Below are 21,437 nucleotides of genomic sequence, written 5' to 3' on the forward strand. Positions count from 1 at the left end.
CCTTTATATTTGCTCATATCCTGCACCAACTTTAGTGCTTAAACGATGTCTAACATATACTGTACATTAACCTGTTAGTAACAAATAAATACATTATTTTTTGAGTTTACAGTTCCTGAATAACAGTTAGGATTCACTCATTTTCCATTTAGATGTACAAATTAGCCCTTATACAGATGTTTTTTCCTCATACATCTAGCCTCGATATGCCACACAGCGCGACTTGCCTGGCGTGAGTGAGCTGCGAGGTCCCGTGCTACACTGCTAGCACCGGGCATCATATTTTTTGCATCTTTTTTTGCAGAAAATGCTTATGTCACAGTACGATGCAACTAGGATGCACCAGCAGACTGTGCTGATTAATTTGATATTTGATATTCGAATATATCTGTATAGTGTGCAACTGAGCCTGTATAGGAATTTGGAATGAAAAAAGCTGCGGCCACTACATTGTAGCACTTCGTATACAGGGCCTGATTCAGAGCCGGACGCTATTTGCGCTCGCTCGTTCAGAAAAAAGGTCCGGCTATTTAAATTGAGCGCTCGCTCTTTGCGGTCTGTTGACGCCTCTATGTCTGAGCGAGTGAACGAAACATGCGCTCGCTATTTTGTAAAGATGCCCCCTGGCCGCTCGCATCCTACGTCATCTCCGCTATTTATTTGATTCATCGAGTACATCGAAAGGCGTCTGAACTGCTCGCAGTGCTTGTGGTTGGATTTTCCTACCGCAATCATGCGAACAGTTGAGGCTAAGAAACAACCAAGTGACGTGGTCGATGACGCTGCTTTGTTAATTATGCACACCCTTAAAACGCACGCCTGCGTTCGGATCTCCACTCCCCGTTTTCAAGCACCTTTCCCTGTTACCACCCACAAACGCCTCATCCTGTCACTCAAATTAGCAGGCACTCGCTATTTTTCGAGCGCTCGATTTCCGACCGCAATGACTGGTTGGCGCATGCGCATTACGACCCATACGCATGCGCAGTTGTGCGAACATCGCTCGGAGCGAACGAGCGGCGCTTACGAGCGGCTCTGAATCAGGCCCACAGATTCAGAGACTCAGGTGCACACAGAAATACAAATGTCTCATATCAGATTAATCAGCACAGTCTGCAGGTGCGTACTAGTCACTTTGCTTTGTAACTTATACCACTTTCAGACAGAAAAATCCCTAAAACCTGTGTTTTTCCCGTATCTTTCAACCCGGGAAGGACCCGGGAATTTGCTCCTAACCCCCTTTCACACAGCACATAATTCCTGGGAAATTCCCAGGTCGACCCCTTTCACACAGAACACAGATTATCCCTGCAATATACAGTGTGTCATAATAAATGGACTGCTTTTATGGCACACAGAGATGAGGTCATGAAAAGTGCATCCTGTGCACCGCCATCTCAGCCAATAAGCGCTGCTTACTATGCCCGGAGTAGAAAAACCCGGGTCGGCACCTTTCAGACAGCCGCCAACCCGTGTAAGACCTGGGAAAAACCCAGGTAAATACCTGGGTCGAAGTACCGGGAATCAGGTCCCGTGTTGACCCTTTCAGACAGAAAAAATACCTGTGTCGACCCGGCAAGAGCCGGAAAATTACCGGGTTCTTTTCTCTGTCTGAAAGGGGTATTAGACACATTTTTGGCAAAAAAAATATGCAAAAAAGATGCCCAGTGCTAGCAGTCTCACGGGACCTGGCACGCAAAGAGGGGCTTTTTAGCGCAAATGCAGCAAAGATGTATAAGGACATTTCTGTAATCTGTGTATCGCCAATTTACCTTTGAATTCTTCCAAATTATATTGGTGGGAATCGGTATGAAATTCCCGGCAGCGCCTGGCCGACAGATGAACAGATCCCGGCAGCGGCAGCCCGACAGCGCTGGAAATCCCGATCGTCCTCAGGTAAGTAATAACTAACCTAACCTACCCCCCTAACCCTCCTTAGGGGTACCTAACCCTAACCTCCCCCCCCAAGTGTCTAACCCTAATCCCCCCTCTAAGTGCCTAACCCTAACCCCCCCTTCCCCGCTGCCTAAACCTAAGTCCCCCCCGGTAGTGCCTAACCCTAACCCTCTATCCCCTTAGCCTAACCCTAACCCTCCCGAGGGGTGCCTAACCCTAAGTCCCCCCCGGGTGCGCTAAACCTAACCCTCCCCCCCACGGCTGTCCGCTCGCGGCGCCCGGCATCCCTTTGATCGGGATGACGGGCGTCTGTCTCCCGGCGTCGGGAAAATGACAGGCGTCTAGATATAGACGCCTGTCATTTAACCCAAGTCTGGATAAAGCAGTCGGGAAGCCGGCTGTCGAGATCACGTCAGCCGGTTTCCCGATTGCATCCCTATTGGTGTATATGTTTCATTATCACACTTATGTCCTCAAGAGGCCTCAGACCACGGAGACTATGTAGTCAAACTGAACTTTATACAGCACTATAAATTCAGCATCAGTTTAATTTTTCAACTGGTTTCCACAGTTCCAGTCTACGGGTAATAGTTATCTTGTTCGTGGAAGATTAGTATGTGTAATTTACATCTAAAAAAAAAGATCTCTCTAGTGACAGAAACCCCTTTAAATACCTTACATTTCCATCATTTACAGTTCAGTATACACAGGGCCAGATTAATGGGGGGGGGGGGGGGGGGGGCGGCAGGGACGGTAGTCCCGGGGCCACCACAAATAAGGGGTTCCCACACCCACCAGGGGTTAAAGTGGGCCGGAACTGAAGACGGAACCAGTTCCGCCTCCTCCGGCCCACCTAACCCCGGCAACAGCAGGGAGGCTCCATTTGCCGGGCCCCAGGCTCCTTTCCTGCAGCGGCAGCCAGAGACTGAAACTCACTCCTGAGCTATGGCTTCCGGCTCCCGCAGTGTGCAGTGCACTATGGGAGTGACGTCATGACGTCTCTCCCATAGTTTCGAGGAGCGGCCAGCCGGATGGACGTGCGAGCGGGGCTTAAGGTAAGTAGTGTGTTGTTTTTTTGTGTGTAAGTGTCTTCACTACAGGGGGCACTACTAACAGGAGGCATTACCACAGGGGGCATTACTACTGGGGGCACTACTACAGGGGGTACTACTATTGGGACAACTACTACAGGGGGCATTACTACAGGGGGCACTACTGCAGGGGGCATTTCTACTGGGAGCACTATTTCAGGGGGCACTACTACAGAGGTATTACTACAGGGGGCACTACTACAGGGAGTACTACTTCTGGGGGCATTACTGCTGGGGCACTGCTACAGGGGGCATTACAATTGGGGGCACTACTACAGGCAGCATTACTATTGGGAACACTACTACAGGGGCATTACTACTGGGGACATTACAACAGGGAGCATCACTACTGGGGTAGTACAATTGGGGGCGCTACCACAGAGGACATTACTACTGGGGGCACTACTACTGGGGACACTACTAATGGGGGCATTGCATAAGGGCACCACTACTGGGGGCACTGCATAAGGGGCACTACCACTACTGGGGCCACTGCATAAGGGGCACAACCACTACTGGGGGCATTGTATAAGAGGCACTACTACTGTGGGTATTATGTGTATTTGTATTGGGGCACTACTACTGTGGGCATTGTGTATAAGGGGCACTACTGTGGGCATTGTGTAAAAGGGGCACTGCTGTGTGTCATAACATGAATAAGGGACACTATTATGTGCTGTAATGTGAATCAGCGGCAGTATGGGCTGATTCAGAGCCGGACGCTATTTGCGGTCGTTCGTCCAGAAAATAGGGGTGGCTATTCAAATGAACCGTTCGCTCTTTGCGGTCTGTTCACGCCTCCATGTCTGAACGAGCGAACAAAACTTGCGGTCGTTTTTTGAAAAAATACGCCCCCTGGCTGCTCGCATCCTACGTCATGTCCGCTATTTATTAGATTAATCGAGTACAACGACCAGCGTATGAACTGCTCGCTATTCTTGTGGTTGGTTTTTGCTACCACAATCTTGCGAGCAGTTCTGGCTATAAAATAACCCAGTGACGTGGTCAATGACGCTACTGTATTAATTATGCACACCCTTTTTGACCTTTAAGCACGCCTGCGTTCGGATCTCCACTTCCTCGTTTTCAAGCACCTTCCCCTGTTACCACCCACATAAGCCTCATTCTGTCACTCAAAATAGCAGGCATTCGCTATTTAGCGAACAAACGAATTTCGGCCGCACTGACTGGTTCGCACATGTGTATTGCGATCCTTACGCATGCGCGGTTGGACAAACATCGCTCGGAGCGAACGAGTGGCCGCTTACGAGTGGCTCTGAATCAGGCCCTATATGCGGTGTAATGTGGATAAGATTGCACAACTGGTGACTAATATCTCATGTGTGTGCCTATATGTGTTTTTTTTCCTGTGGGTGTACATTGTGTGTTTTTTTCGTGTGCATCTGTTTTTTTCTTTCATGTGGAACCCATGGGCCCTATTTCACAATGAGACAAAACCCCTTTAGCACTCACTAAAGGGGTTACAGTATGTCCTTCATTCAGTATTTAACAAACAGCGCTAAGCTTAGCTTATTGCTGTTTGTCATTGTACCGCTTATGAGCGATATGGTCCCCATTGCGCATACCCCCATTTCGTCCATATTTATTAGGGGCCACCACAGATCTTAATCCGGCCCTGAGTATACAGCTGTTATTGTTTGCAAAGCACATATATCATCAGTGTCCTTCCATGAGTTAGCGAATACTACCTATAGTTCTTTCTTGAGATAAAACTAAATTATTCTGGCTGTGGTTTGTCATCTGTAAACTTCTGGCTGTTGGGAGCGTGCATGTGAGATCACATGATTATGGGTGCTCCCACAGTCAGTGCAGGCACTGCTTATAGCAATTTGGGAGGCTTTCCACCTAATCTCCATCAGTTCTTGCTAGGTGGCAGTCTCATTCCTTAGATATCAATAAAGTTTGCAGGTCATAGATTCCTACAAACTTCTTTATGATTTGCTCTTGGAATAATTTTTGTTGGATGAATTGTCTCCTTTTTGTACATTATCTCTCTGACAGTGAGTTGGTGAAGGCCAAAGTCTTTAGAAGTCGTTTTGTAACTATGGGGGTCATTCAGACCCACTCGCGATCGGCAGTCCGCTCGCAAGTGGGTCGATGGTCCCCACTGCGCATGCGCACGACGGAGGGAGCTCCGTCGTGCGCATGCGCGAGACCCGGCGAGCGAAGGACTTTCCATCGCTCGGGGTCTCGCACCAAAGGGGGCGTGCTGTCGATGTTGATTGACAGCACGCCCCCTTTGGTGGGCGTTCCGGGGGCGTGCCTGCCAGACGGAGGCGTTCCTATGGGAACGCCTACCGTCTGAAGCCGGCCCCACTGACATCACTAGTGATGTCAGTGGGAGTGATTTTGGCTCTGATAGAGCCAAAATCACTCCTGGCCTTGCGGTTGAGAAACCCGACCACAGGGTTTCTCTCGCAAGTCCGATGGTCGCGATGGTCAAGACCATCGCGACCATCTTGTTGGACGCTCGTATATGCTGTGGGTGGTGACCCACAGCTATACGAGCGTCCGGGAGGACGCTCCATTTTAATGGAGGTGGGCCCTGATTCAGAGCGAGCGCTCTGGTCAGAGCGTCCGGCTCTGAATCAGGGCCTATATCCAGACTGAAATCTCACAGAATACTTCTATCATTGTAGCATGATATGCATTCACAGATCTGTGTGGTGAAGACAGACTTTGGTAGTGAAGACTCTGGTTTTTTAAATAGTCCAAACTCATGACACTAAGGGGTAAATTTACTAAAGTGAGAGTTTTTAAAAGTGGAGATGTTGCCCATAGCAACCAATCAGATTCTAGCTATTATCTTCTAGAAGGTGCTAGTTAAATGTTAAGTAGAATCAGATTGGTTGCTATGGGCAATATCGCCACTTCTAAAAACTCTCACTTTAGTAAATATACCCCTAATAATCACCTTATTTGGACTGACTGAAATTCCTAGTACTTCACATACTTTTCCTGACAATAAAAAACAAATGACAATGAGCGTGGGGAGGAGTGTGGGGAGTCATTGGCTTGGCAGCCATATTGTGAGGACACGTTTTCTGTGGGCTCTGTATGTTCCTGAGCTTTGTCTGCGGCCATCTGGATTTTTCCTGGTCTAAGCAGCTCCCATCGTCCTGTGCTTCCCCTCTGGTGTTGTTTGATGCTAATATCTCACCAGGGCAATTCTTGGGAAACATTGCCTGGGGATTTGGGCCTTCACATTGAGGTTGTTCATCCTTTATCTGAAAACATAAATAAAACAGCAACAGTATTTGTGATCCTATATAATATTGAATTGTGGAAATATGAACTTATTTCACATATATACAATAGAGAGCGATACACTTCAATTTTAACATGTAATTCTGCATGATAAAACATTTGCAATGTAAAGCAAAGTAACGTTAAATGTGTTTAATTATACTAAAGACCTCTAATATGTGTGCAGGTAGTCAATGTACTCCCTAATTTGAGTAAATATAACAAACCACTAGGCCATATGCAGTTAAGTGTTTTAAAAGTTCCTCCTCTCATTAGTTTTGTAGATGTTTTATTTTTTACTGGTACATGTAACATTTGAGTTTTATTAACAGACTGATGTATCTGTTGAATCTGTCTGAGGTAACCCTTGCGGTACACAGCCCTGTTTGAAAGCCCAGGCTTTATATTAATGTGCTTTCACAAGCCCTGGGGCTGGTTGTTATCTTCTAGTAGCAGTGCTTTGCTCACAGCTAAGAGAACCAAAAACATTCTGCTTTTTGGTTTCTGCATCTGGCCTGTTCATAAGACACCTCCATTGTCAGATAAGAGGTATCCCTGAGGCTCAGTGTTAATACATGGATGATGGCTTATGTTCTAGCAGGGTCCTTGATCATGTTTTTTACTGTTTGTTACATCTTAAGAAAAAAAAACATGTTTTGTTTTTGCCCTTCAGTCATGTCAGAGATACAATATCAGCACAATTTTCATGTTGCGAAATAACAAAGCCACTGTATAAACCTTCTAGTCGGATTTGTATGAATAGCAAGAGACTGTATAAGATACTGTATATGTGATGCTGGCGTATTTGGTCCATGTGCACAATTCTTGGTCATATTTGTGCTTAACTTTGGGCCTAATTCAGAGATGTATGCAAACCTGATGGTTTATGTAGTTCTTTGCATACACGCGTGGCCCCTCCCCCCCCGCATTGCAGATATTACCGGCATTGTAAAGCAGGAGGCGGGGCTACAATAATGCTGTTCAGCACAAATCGCGTCATCGCTTCCCCTCTCTCCCCGGATCATCCACTTTTCCGTTTTAAGTGGGTGCAACCAGGGGGTGGCGGCCAATCCAGGAGACTTGCCTTCTTTTGCGTAGGACCGGGAGCATCACACGATTTTTGGGAGCCTCCCAGCCTGTCCTGGTATGTGATCTGCACATGCACAGGTGACACACAGCGCACGTGCAGGTCGCATTGTGCGAGGTCACTTGCAGTGCCCTTTACGCCATTAGGCAAAGGCAGCATAGCAAAAAACACCCGTTTTCTGGTCGTGCAGAAGCCAAGGGCTACGTCTTTGGATGCAGCTTCACTGGCTTCAGCAGCATGAATTCCCTGGTCATCCTCAGTAATCTGAGGGTTACTCAGATGAGCGATGTTGCGTCTTTGGATGCAGCAGTGGATCAGAGAAGCCGACAGGAGGTGTCTATATGCACAAGAGACCTCCTGCAACATTAGTATATTACCACACTGCCGCTACGTACAAAGACACTGCGGTTGTGTAATTAGAGTGCATCTCTGCATCAGGCTCTTTGGGTCTTTCATAGTGATAGTAAACTCCTTGGTCATTACCATAACAAAACTAGATATAAACGAGTCATGTAATCTTTACCGGCCTAAGAAGAATCCTCTCATAATCAGCATCCCCCTCCTTATTAGTAACTCCTGGAGGACACCACCCATGTTTAGTGCCTCCTGACTGTATTTGGGCCACCAGCTGCTCTCCACTATAACTGGCCCAAACATGAAGTGTTGTTTACCATCTTTCTTAAAATACCACTTAAGGCACTTTCAGTAAAATTTTACTCTAAAGCCGCGTATCCACTACACGATAAATAGCTATATCAATTTTTTTTAATTGTTTGAATGCTTAAATAACAGGGCATTCAGGAACACAATTTTAACATAGCTTGTGGCTACATTTATCTCGATATGCGGAATCAATGTAATTTATTTAGGAGTGAATAGGCCATTATTGTATTGTCTGTTGACAAATGAACATGGTAAGAAAATGAATGCATATGATGATAGAGGTGATTCTGTTCCTAATGCACAGATAACGCTCCTTATACTCAGCCATTGCGATATCCCCTACTTTAAATGGCTGAAAGGATCATTTACAATCTGGTACAAAAAGACTGGAATATTTTCAAGCAAGTTAATATTTAGATGGAAATAAATAGAATGTAGGTGCAAAACAGTATCATACATGGTGGTGGTAAATTGCACTCGTCACCGTCTCTTGTACTGTATGCAATTACATAAATCTGTCCATATATATGTGAGAATGTGTGTAGGGACAGCGCACAATAAACTTTTCCTCAAATTAAAATAATGAATAAATAAATAAAGTGCAGCTAGTATAGTGATAAAGTCAAGTGGAATTCACTAGTCCTTGAATTAACAGTCACTGATCCTTGAATAAAAGGCGGCAGCAGTCTTCTTGGGGTTCCGTTTGACCAACGGTTGGAGTGATTCTGGAAAAAGTGTTAAAAATACATGCGCCTGATAGTGTAGTATTATTGATTGGTGAGAATAAGTGCTCAAAATGATTGTGCGTACCAGAAGAAAAAATCTTTAAAGCGTATCTGAATCTCAGAGGTACAGGGCTTCCCCCTGGTTGGGGTGGACAGGATATCATCTGCATCATCACAATTGGGCAAATATTTAAATGTGCCCGTCCAGTTGTGATGTCAGTGTCGGCGGTTCCTGCCGGACCATAGCTAAAAGGTGTGCACAGGCCTCTGTCAGTAGCACTATCACTGCCCCACAGCCCTTACTTCTGGTTACCAGGGTGCCTGGTACAGCACCCTGCAACCAGGATCGCTACTGCAGCGATGCTCCAAGCAAGCACCCTGCAGTGTGCAGCTGCTCTGGAGCGACCTTAGGACGCCCCAAGTCAGTGCTGGACTTACTCGTGCTGCCGGTCCGCCCCCTATATGTGATGTAATGTAATGGCAAAAATACTCACATAGAAACATGGGACAGACAAGGAAGACAGACCGTCCTCAGCTGTGGGCCCCATAGTTATGTCAATTGGTGGTGACACCCGGTGTCGAAGCTACTGACACCTCACGTGTGATGATATTGTGTCCATGCCCTCTGCTTTGCGCCGTTTTGGGGGCATGACCATATGTCACCTCCCGTCCCTCGTCACGCTGGGGGTTTTCCCAGCGCTCTGGGAGCCCTCAGTCTCTCCCTGCACAGTGTGGATGACATGCACATCACTGCTTCAGCTCAGCTATTTTGGTGTCACCCCCTCAGATTGTGTCACCAAGGTGCGGCCTGAACCTTCTTAGTGACGCTACTGCACCTATGGTAGTTACATCCTTGGTTTTGTGCATGTCAAATAAGATTGGTCTTGTGCATATTAGACTAATGAAAGAAAATATCTGGTTGGTTGCTATGGATTACGACACATCTGCTTGCATCCTCATATTAAATGTACCCATTGTCAACATTCAGTGAAGGCAGCCATTTTGTTGGCTAAATTTATATGCATGAGAATGCAGTTTCTAAGCTTAGTAGGCACTACATACATCACTGCGGCCTAATGCTGGGTACACATTGAGATGACAAATCGGTCAGAAGACCGATCCACCGTCAGATCGGCCGATTGGTAAGCTATACACCAGGGGTGGGGAACCTTTTTTCTGCTGAGGGCCATTTTGATATATATAACATTATTTGCGGGCCTGGTCCAGGCCACACCCCCTCCATGTGACATCACATGGGGAGGGGCCACAATTGCCGTTGATTACAGCAATGCCCGAAGCTGTAAGGGCAGTGGTGTGACCAATCTGCTGCATAGATTCTGGCTGCAGGGTACCATTCTAGGCACCCTGCAAGCCAGATGAGGCTAGCAGATAAAAGCTCTGAGGGCCAGACCAAATGATTCCGCGGGCCTTATAAGGCCCCCCATCCCTGCTATACACACTTACCAATCAGCTGCTCAATAAGTCTGAGCTGACAACACAACTGGCCGGATATTTAAATTGCCCGCCCAGTTAAGATGTCAGTGTCGGCGGTCCCTGCAAGTGTGTACCCAGCATTAGACTTCTGTCCTATATGTCATTGGTTCCTAGCTAACTGAATTTAGCAATAACTGGATTAATATTCCGATATATGTGACTGGTGGATTTTACATATCCTTTTATTAATATATGTGCAATTATTATGTGATATTATAGGCTTCAATAATTAGCATAAGGAAAGGCTTTAATAACATGTTTTCAGATTAATATAAAATGTGTATAAAACAAAGCAAAGATAAATAAATAGCCAGCCATACTTAAAGTTCACATAATCTCTTTAATACTGCGTAATACTTTTTCTTTTTAAAATACAGTATTTTTGAGGTAGACCATCACAGCTCAAGAGCATCCCAACATTAAAAAGACATGAAATAAATACTTCATGTACAATACTTTGCAAAATGAGGTAGAAATGGTTACAGAAGGTATGACACGGTCAGATGAGAACCTCTACATTAAACACAGTACCACTTTTTGGGAATACACACTTCGGTTGCTGTAGAGACCTGCAGCTCATTTAGGAGCAATGAAATGCAAAATATTGGAGCAGAGGACAGAGAGTGTGCACAGACGTGGGGAGAGAGGAATTGTTTGTTTGTTTGATTGATCTGATTTAGTTATGAAATGGGAAAGTAGACTTAGGATCTCTTGCAGCCCATTAGGCTACATCTACCTCAGGACTCTGTAACATGCATGTTAGCATTTTTACATGTAGCTGCATCCATGACCCTGCAGAACAAGGCATGCATCATCTTCCGCGCAAGGATGCAGCGACTTTCAAAGACTAGCAAATACAAATGGGAACATTACATAAAGGTTCAGGAAGACATGCTTTGGAACGTATGTAAAATGCTTAAAAAACAAACCAAAAAATGTCCATAGGTATGTAAATTAATCAGTCAGGAAAAAAAAACATGGCTGCTCACAAGCTATGATGATAGTGAAATGTCCTATAGACTGCCTGTAGTGAAGTGTTTTCTATTGACTATTTAATTTTTGTATGAAAAAGGGTATTTACTAAAGGTATCACTTCTAGTGGATCACTCCTGCTGGAGACAGTTAGTTCAAAGAGGCAAAATATTCTCTGACAGAGCGGCATAATTAGCTGCTGGGAAACTTAAGTTAGTAGATACAGCTTACAGGGTGCAGTACACAGCAAGTTCATCATAATTTATTGTACCATGCCAGAGTTCTAATGTAATTCCTATGTATATTTCTATTACTTCATTTTAGAACTATGTGAGTCATATAAACTACTGGGTGCTCTTTGGAGGACAGTTCCATAATTTTGTGAATCCAGGTTTGGACAAAATATCTAATTTTTGATCTACAACCAAGCATGCTGGGAATTGTAGTTCAAAAGAAACAGCAGAGATATTTTACAATCAGTACGCTCCATTAGATATACTGGCTTCAATGGAATACGGTCTGAATTGGTAAATTGTCAGTAAAGTTACAATATATAATGAGTGGTCTCAAGACCATCCACCACTTTGCAACTCAGTGATGCGGCATTCCTGGTATAGATCTAATATTTACCACAATAGAGACATATTACACAATTTCAGAGTCTTAACTTACACATGGTTCAATTAAGCTAGTTCTCTATACAATTGTAGGATATATTAGTATCACAAGGGTGAAAAAATAAGATATGTTGACATCTTCAGATCTTCTGTAACAGATTTTGCTGAAATTTTATTAGCATGACTCAAGAATCCTGTGGGTTAGATTGCCATCAAGCCATTTCAAGTACTGATGGTAATGAATGGCAAGATATGTCCTTTGTCTAGGATATACCACAGTTAGAGCACTTTTGTTAATGTCATTAGCCAGGACGCCATAAACCTAAACAAAAAAAATTAAATACTGAACCATTACAAAAATGTCATCTAGGCAGAAGTGATTCAAACATTCTGTCCCTCTCAGATGTTTGCAGTAAATTATAAAAGGACACTGTAAGGCGCATGATAAGGAACATAACAGTGCCGCAATTCAACTAGGAATATTAGGAAGTGGGGAAAAGCTGAAGACGGTGAGAGTGCATGTCTAAATTTTTATATAGCATCTCCAGTTGCCAGGATTACTATTCAAAATAGTAGGTCAACATTCACGTCATAAAGGGAATGAATTCCCCAAATTTTAAGATGCTAACCAAGCTGAGAACAAACAAGGTAATAATGTCAGAAGGTGGGGGCAGGAGGGACCATATAACAGATTTAGCAGCCTTAGCCCTAAACAGTTGGAAATAATTACATCCACAAAGAGAGTATTGTTTGTAAGTGGTGTGCGTCGCACACTCGCCCCACGAGTAACACAGAAAGCTTGTATTTCAGTGCCAGATAAGCCTTTTTCTGCCGGTGGAGAATTCTTTATTTTGATGCATTCATTTCCTGAGCCAAATCCAAGGCTTGGGACACTATTACAGAGCTAAGTAGAATTTACTGGCTGTGTATTATGCATTTGTTGGTGCTTGTAGAGTGCTGAGGAAATTACTAGAGAGAGATGTATTTGTGTGTGTTGTGCAGGAATCTCAGTTCTAACAAAAGTCATGTTGTATTTCCAAGACTGAAAGGTTACTCTAGAGCATCTGAAGATTTACAGGATGGCTGGGTACCACTACAAAGTTTTAAAAGGCCACATTCTGTTGGTATGTTCTTTTTGTATGCATTATCCTTGTAAGTGTGAACTCTATCTACTTATATTTAAATGCAGCTATATTGGAAAACAAGAAGCTCTACCAAGAAGTATTGTGGGTTATAGGTACTCAGGACCTCATTCAGAGTCGGTCGTTGCGGCCGCATGGTCGTAAGGTAAAAGAGGCCGGATATGCAAATGAAGTGCTCGCAAGTTGCGTAGTTAAGATGGGATCGTTAGCTGGACGAGCGAGGGGAGGATGCAGCCGTAAGACTAAAAATACGCCCCCTTCTCGTTCCCATTACACGTCATCTCCGGGCATATAAGGATTAATCGAGGCAATCGGGAACCATCGGAGCTGGTCGTAGACCTTAAGGTTGACCATACCCTCTCTTAAGCGATACGATCAAGTCAGTGTAAAAACCTCCCATTTCACATGTGCCATGACACTACTTAGTTAATTATGCACTCCCATAAAACGCTGTTTGCATAGTCAGGCAAGCCTGCGTTCGGATCTCCACTCCCCCGTTCACAAGCACCTTCCCCTGTTACCACCCACAAACGCCTCATCCTGTCACTCAAACTAACGACCTGGCCAAGTTGTAGGAGAGAGCAATTTCTGATCGTAATAGCTAGTTTGCGCACGCGCATTGCGAATTTTACGCATGCGCAGTTTAGCGAACATCGGTGGTGTACGACCGTGCAGCCGCAATGACAGACTCTGAATGAGGTCCTCAGTCCTTCTATTTATACTAGATGCCCTGCAGGTTTTTATTTCTAAAAGCCACCTTGTGTTCATTGTATTTCTTTGGTTTGGCAACCCCTGCTTGGAACAAATAGTTTACAATACTCTGACACAGAATCTATAATCGGACAATAGAAGCACAGTTAATGGGATTTTATTTCAATAGCTAATACAGTGAGTACAGTTTACTATACCTAGGCAAATGCCTTACTAAAAAAAGGACCGAATGCAACAGGCTCCCATTTTATCGCATATTAATGTAATTATCTGTGATCAAATATAATCTTACTCCTTTTGTTCCTATTGCTCTAAAATCAATATAGATAATTTGCTAATCCACTAAATTCAGTTTATATTGCTTTTATGGGCAATAAATGGTTAATTATCCACTGTTTATTATAGTAGATTATTAAGAGAGTAGCCAAATAATTGAAAATTGAATGCAATTGGGGTTTAAGAACGTCCTTAGTGAGAGTACACATAAAAACTGAATTACCCAGATACTAAAGTGTACAATTAACAAAATATTTGATCTGGATTATTGATTATCCTTCCATCAGTTTTCATGAACAAAGAATGTGTCCACTGTAATCTCATATGGTCATATAATTCTTTGAACTGCAGATGCATTTGTCAAAGGCTTTTACAAGCCAGGATAAATGGACTGGGCATATTTCATCTGTCTTCTGAATCAGGGGCTCTCCAAAAGGTACCGCTAATGCCCTCAGCTTCTTAATGATTAACTACAACAGCTGTCCCTTGCATGTGAGAAAGACCAGTGTCTTCACTAGAGATCAATGAGACATTAGTAACAGTTGAGGAGTCCCCAGGAACATTCCTTTAGTTGAGGTAGTTAGGACAGGATGAAGAGACTATGGAGCAACATACAAGGGATAGGTTCCATGCGGATGAAGGGCTAGTCAAACTGTGGCACCATAGTGAAAAAACCAGAAGTGTTTGGCAGTGCGAGATTAGCGCTGATGGAGAGGGGCACAATTCATTAGCACAGAGCAATCATAAATATTATATATATTTACCATGCTGTAATTAGGTCATGTGAAAGTGCAAGGAGACATAAATTAACACGATAAGAGGTCTGTGATGGATTTATAGCTGTCTTGGTTTATTTGTGGTTAACCACTGAATTAGGATTGTGTGGTTTTTACTAATGTGTCCCTGGCTGCAAAATAAAAAGAATTAGATTTAAAATATAAAATAACCAGATTACATATAGATATTTGAGAGAAAGTGAACCTCATTACATTCACAAATATACAATTTAAGCCCCTATGCCATAGAAGGTTTTGGAGATTTTCAAATGTGTCCTAATAAATGGAGACTGTGTTAGCTTTGCATTTACCAACTATGTTATTTTGTTGGAGTAGCTACAGTAGGTATAGTATTCTGGTTATAGAAAAACAATCCTTTTTTTCAGGTAAACAGAACAGCTAAATGTGGCTCGCAGGCAGGGCTGCCATCAGAAATTGGGAAATACTGTCAAAACAGTCGTGGCCCCCCTGGGGGGCGCAGAGGTGGGTGGAGCTACACTAGGGGGTGGGACACCAATTCGTGAGTAAACCAGTTTAAATTCTCAAAGTTTCTGATGTAGTTATTATAATAAAATACATTGAAAAGCCAGATCCACATAAAATACACTGAAAAAGCAGGATCCACATAAAATAAATACATTGTAGTAGCCGAATCCACATAAAATACATTGAAAAAGCCACACCCACATACAAAGCTAAGGAAGGCTGGCTAGACTGGGGGGAGAGGTACAGGGCAGAGAAGGCTTGCTGGACTGGTGGGGGGGGACATGGCAGAGAAGGCTGGCTGGACTAGGAGGGGGACAGGGAAGGCTGTCTGAACTAGGGGGGGACAGGGAAGGCTGGCTGAACTAGGGGGGGACAGGGAAGGCTGGCTGAACTAGGGGGGGACAGGGGAGGCAGGCTGGACTAGGAGGGGACAGCGGGCTGGCTGGACTAGTGGGGAAAGCACAGGGCAGAGAAAGCTGGCTGGATTGGATGGGGGCAGGACAGGGAAGGCTGGCTGGACTAGTGGGGAAAGCACAGGACAGGGAAGGCTGGCTGGACTAGGGGGGAGGGAGGAACAGGGCAGGGAAGAATGGCTGGAATGGGGGGGGGACAGGGCTAGGTCAGGGATGTAGTTAGTACCTGGTTTAGGATTTCTTCAGCTGGCAGCGCTGGCGCAGGCAACAGCATCAGCACCGACGGAATTTCAAATATGAAGAGAGCAGTACTGCACTGGCATTTCAAATATGGCGCCGGCTACGAGCCAATCACAGATGGCAGACAAGCAGCCAATCAGGAGTGGCCACTCCTGATTGGCTGCTGTTCCGCGAGCTATGGCTGGCTCGCGACTGGCACTGTAATTGACATGCCACCGGTATTGTATCAATTCTACCTGGCTGCCGGTGCAGCACTGCTGTCATTCGGGTCCAAGACTAGAGGCCCAGCGGTCCTCCCCCTGATGGTGGCCCTGCTTCCAAGTATGCTCTATATTCTAACAGGATGAAGTGTTAAATTGCTTTCTTTGTGAAATACACATATTCCTAGTTAACAAAATATTGTAAATATCAGAGCTGTGTCATAGGTTAAAATAATCGGCTAAAGGGCCAAATCTGGCCACTTGGTCCATGGGTTAAATCTTACTCCAACCTGGCCACACACATGCGTAGCTAGGTTGGACAGATTTGGATGTTCAGCAACCAGGCCATGTAGCCGGAACTAAGGGAGAGATGAGTGCCTACAATGATTGCAATTACAGTTATTTTTTTTTCTGCTAATTTTCATCAAATGTTAGTGGATTTCAGTGTGGTTTCGGTTCTATACATGCAATTATTTGAGGCCAATACTGATTCTGCTACATGTACTATGTTAATAAGTAAGCTATACATGGCTTTGTTTTCTAGTATGATATATGCTTTTTCATTTACTGGTAACACTTTCATGTTAACAATACATTTCCTTTGAGAATGACCCCAGACCACCACCAGTATAATAAATCACGTCATAATGAACAGGAACATTATTTGAGTACAACTAGATGGTATTCCTCGTATTTTACAATACTGCCAATAAACATGGACATTAGTTTGGCATTCTTTACTGCTAATAATATACATACATTACATTAAAACCTATTCAAAAGTTGTACTGTACAAAGTGAAATTATGAGCATCTTTGGTGTAAATCAAAATTAAAACAAAGTATAATTTTAATAATTTTGCCTCCAGATTGTATTACAGAGTAAGCTGGGAGACAAACGATTATGCACTATAAAACTAATAGAACTTTCTATTACAATATTTCAAAATATTATTCACTAACAAACTTTGGTTTAAAGAGAACACATTTTCACATGAAAATGAGGCATACACAAAAAAGACAAACAAGACCACCAGTGATCAGTAAACAGTTTGTAGGCAAGAATGTACACCACATATAGCAAATATGGATGCACACTACTGTGATTTGGCTTTCAGTGTAAGAATGAATGGTAACCTATCCCTAAAGGACTAAACACTTTGGTATATGACATTCTTAATTACTTATACACTAAAGAGTTCTTTGGTCATTTAACAAAATGTTGCTTTTAAACATGTTTCTAGTAAACTAATAAAATGCAACAAGTGATAAATAAATTAAAAAGTTGCACCTTTATTTTTGTGCATAATATGAATCAGCATGATCTTTAATTGTACTAGTTTCCTACACAAAATGGAGGCAGCTAATTTGCTCTCTAAACCGATATTCATGAAAAGGTAGACTACAAACTAGTGGGAACTAGTGACCTTACTTTGTGCCTCGTGTCTCAGTCATACCACTAATTCCCAGTGAGTCAATAGGCTGAATATTGCTCTACCCTGCACAATGGCAGTCTCCAATGTGTGAAGGTGACCAGTACATTTTAATAACAGTTCACCAATAAAGTGTAACTGCATCTTTTTTGAAGTGTAAAAGATAATACTGTTGGGTAGAAGGACATACATTAAATGAGAGGCATATATGAACCTAGAGTAGCTGTGGGTAATATGGAGGTATTACTCTGTGTCCAGTAAGAAAACAAATGTATATCACAGCTGTAAACATTCATAACACAGTAAGGTTGCATGTGAATTTGTGACAAAACTTGAAATGCAGTAACTATCGTCCAAAAAGTGGTACTGACAATGTGTTCCAACCTACCGTGCTATTGACACATTTTGAAATCACATTACGCCATCAACACTACAGTAACAATATAATAGTAATTAAAACAAAAAAACTAAAAAACAGAACAGAACGGTATAATAACCTTTGTGGGACATTTTTTTCTTGATAACTTGAGTGAAACAATTGTGAATACATTCAATCCTGGTAACAACTTCAAGTACTTTTATGGTCTCTAATTCAATTGATCTTCTTGAAAACATTTGAGTCCTATAAACATTCTTTTGAAAATAAACTTTTCCTGAGTATTTAGAAATAAACATGAAAAACATAAAAACAAGTATAATTAAAAAAAAAACACAAATGATTCCTCAACGTAACTAGCAGTGTAGTTTTCTTTCCATCCCTTCTTAGTTGTTGGTTCTTGAGCCTTGTATGATGCAATCCATCGCTGCTCCTGGTCACCTAAGCTATATCAAGTGTGAATAGGGCTCCCCAAAGTGCCATGAAGGGGCTATTACTTTATTCTGTTTAAAAACAAAAATTTACAAATGAGCAAAGAGGCTGAGGTCAACCAGTGGAATCAAGTCCTTGAGATCATGTTGCCCTCACAGAACATCTCAATTTCTGTTTACCAACCTAAAGTTGCACCGCCATTATCTGGCAATAAATAGAAGATATCCTGAGTACAGTGAAGAGCTACTTTTTTCTTACAGGTTTCCAAATGTGAAAAAAAAGAAACTAAACAAAAACGTTGAACTTTTTTTTTCTGAGAAACATTCAATGGAGTGGATATATCTATACAAATATGTATATATATATATTTATATATACACACACATATGTACTGTAAAAAAGATGCCTGTTGCTTGACATCAAATTGTCACATTTAGGTATAAAGGAAAGAAAATCTCTTCTTCTTCTTAAAAATCTCCACTCATGTTGAGGACTCAACACACGCACTCACAAACAAAAAAAAAGAAAAACCCTCAATGCAACAATGCCAGTGTAGTGTCAAAGTGTTCAATCAGTTTCATTCCACAGTTAGTGTCTTGAGCCATACATTTTATTCCATTCCACAAATAAGTCTAATTGCTTTTGAGTGGTACCGGCTCGCAGTTTACAGAACACCCCCTCAAAGTCTTTGTAGGATGTTGGTTGCAGTTGACCTGAAATACCATGGAGATGATTGGCTCCAGCTTGCTGGCAAAGTTGAATCAGCTCATTTCCAGAGTAGCCCTCTGTGTGCTGGACCAGTAGGGCCATTTCCCTTTCACTAAGGCAGTAGTTTTGTTGAGCCAAAGTGTGATGTAGGATTTGCCTTCTTGCAAGATTATCAGGAGGAGCTATGTAAAATCGCTTGGCAAATCTATGGTGAGCAGTTTCATCAAGGTCATCTGGCCTCTGTGAGGTCCCAATAAAGATTATGTTGTCGTCAGATGAGGTAGCTATGTTATCCAAGAAAGAAAGAAGTTGGGACTTAAGATTACTCAGGTGAGCATTTTCCTCACTGATATGAGCAGAAAGTAGCAGATCAATTTCACTAATGAAAATCACAGCAGGCTGATGACAGCTTGCCATGAAAAATACAGTTTGCAAAATCTTTTCACTCTTGTTCTTACATTTGGAGACAAGTACAGCACTGCTAACTTTAAGGAACGTGGAACCTAGCTGGGTTGCAATGCATCTGCTCAGCAGAGTTTTTCCTGCACCTGAGGGGCCAAATAATAAAATACTTTTTGGGGGTCTGTTTGCACCAGTATATGCACCAGGTCTTAAAATTGGCCATACTAATTCTTCTTCAATTACAGCCTTTACAGATACCTGGCCAGCTATGTCAGTCCACTGCACTGGAGGTCCACAGTCCACAATTTCATTATTGACGAGTTCCAGAACTAGGGGATCCATGCTTTTCAATTGATCTTCAGAAGGGCTACAAAATACTGCCGGTTTCAGCCCCGAAATCTGCATTCTGTGTGCAAAAGCGTGACCTTGCTCACTTCTCCTTTCACCATTAATTACAGGTGGTGTGAACTTACCAAATGCTTCGCTGGGTCTCAGGGGCCCCTCTTCATTGTAAGTTGGTGAGATCATTGCTTTAATCGACTGGCTGCTATACTTTCCTACTTGTTCTTCTTCTGTTGTTCGTTTTCCAGGTTTAAATGGGGCCTGAGGGGTTTCACCATTACGATTGAAGCTACTGCCTCTGCATTCATTTGGAACACTATTAGACATCGGAAACGATGAGTCTGAGGTAGTCTTTGGTTGTTCATAGCTGTATTTTCTATATCTGCTCTCACTCTCCTCTGCTGCTGCCATGTCAAATGCTTTCCTTTTCAAGGAACTTGACTCTGTGCTGAGAGGAGTGACTGAAATTGGTGCTAAGTTAGAACTTTGGTAAGTGTAAGCAGGGACCACAGTTGGTCTTGATGATGTTGTATGTGGTGGAAGGGGTGTGGGTGCAGCAATACCCGAAGGCAGATAACCAGAAGGATGTGTTGGATGCATTCCCCCATATCCAGGTTGGTTTGGGTAGCTGCTGGAACTATAGTTGTATATTGTGCCTGAAGAGCTGTATCCATGAACCAATGCTGGTGAAGCATGTGCTGGCTGAAGTCCTGAGCTGTGGAGAGATGATGGGTGGCTTGGTGGAAGTGCTGCAGTGGGTTGACTACAATATCCAGATGGAAGGTATGTACCACTATAAGTTGAGGTATAATCTTGATGTGCCACAAGACCACTTGGTGGATTGGGTGGTCCACAAGTACTGCCAGGGTAAAGCGGATCAGGAAGGTTGCCAGATGCTATAGTTGGGCTACCCAACCCAATATGTCCATTGCCTGATTTGGAACCAGCCAAACTATCATGTAAGGAGTTTACTGTATATGAGCTATCAGACCCATGTGACATCTGCCATGGTTCAATGTCACCCTTCTGCCCGTTAACAGGCCCAAAAGCTCCATCTGTGTAGGTACTTAGTGAAGCTCTCTCATATGTTGAGTCTAACACCCCCGAGTATTTCTCTGCATATCGTTTTAAAAGGTTAGAAGCAGTCAGTGCAGATATATCGTCATTTGCCCAGGCATAGTTTATATTGTGCCGATTACTTTGAAACACATCAGATTTGTGTGCTGGAGATGAAGTAGTTGAAGAGACATCAAGATGCTGCTCTGGCCACTGGTTAAGGGGCTGGGCATGCTCTGGTGTCCAGTGCATCTTCAAGAGAGCTGAAATGCAGAACAAAAAAAACAAAAAACAAATAAAGAAATGGTCTTCCTTCCACTAGCAAGACATGCAGAGTAAGCATCTGCTGGACTTTAATCATGCAATTGGCAACCTATGTTTTTCAGTACTAATAAGAGTAACTACACATATTCATTTTACTAATTACTTATGCAGGTAAAGCAAAATACGCACAATAACAAGAAAAACATACAAATTGGGTGTACATGTGAAAATGTGCATTTAAAAGTCTAATAAAACAGAAAAAAAAAACTTTATAACTGTAAAACTTTTAGCATTTTCTGCATAGTAAATTCAAGCATCACTGTTACACAAAAGTCCAGCAAAATGCATAATTAACATGTCTTAATGGTA

At 43.0% G+C, this 21,437-nt stretch overlaps 1 protein-coding gene across 1 annotated transcript in view; it reads right to left on the minus strand.

Annotated features, from left to right (window-relative positions):
* Positions 1–18,754: 18,754 nt before the first annotated feature.
* LOC148534691 (fidgetin-like) overlaps positions 18,755–21,437 on the minus strand; it is a 73,697-nt gene continuing 71,014 nt past the window's right edge. The window contains exon 4 of the mRNA XM_088466379.1: positions 18,755–21,067. Coding sequence (XP_088322505.1) covers positions 18,885–21,067 — 2,183 coding nt within the window. The 3' untranslated portion in view covers positions 18,755–18,884. The remainder of the gene's footprint in view (positions 21,068–21,437) is intronic.

The sequence above is a fragment of the Taudactylus pleione genome, unplaced genomic scaffold, assembly GCF_031769625.1.
Source record: "Taudactylus pleione unplaced genomic scaffold, aTauple2 ptg000065l, whole genome shotgun sequence".
NCBI classification, from domain to species: Eukaryota; Metazoa; Chordata; class Amphibia; order Anura; family Myobatrachidae; genus Taudactylus; species Taudactylus pleione.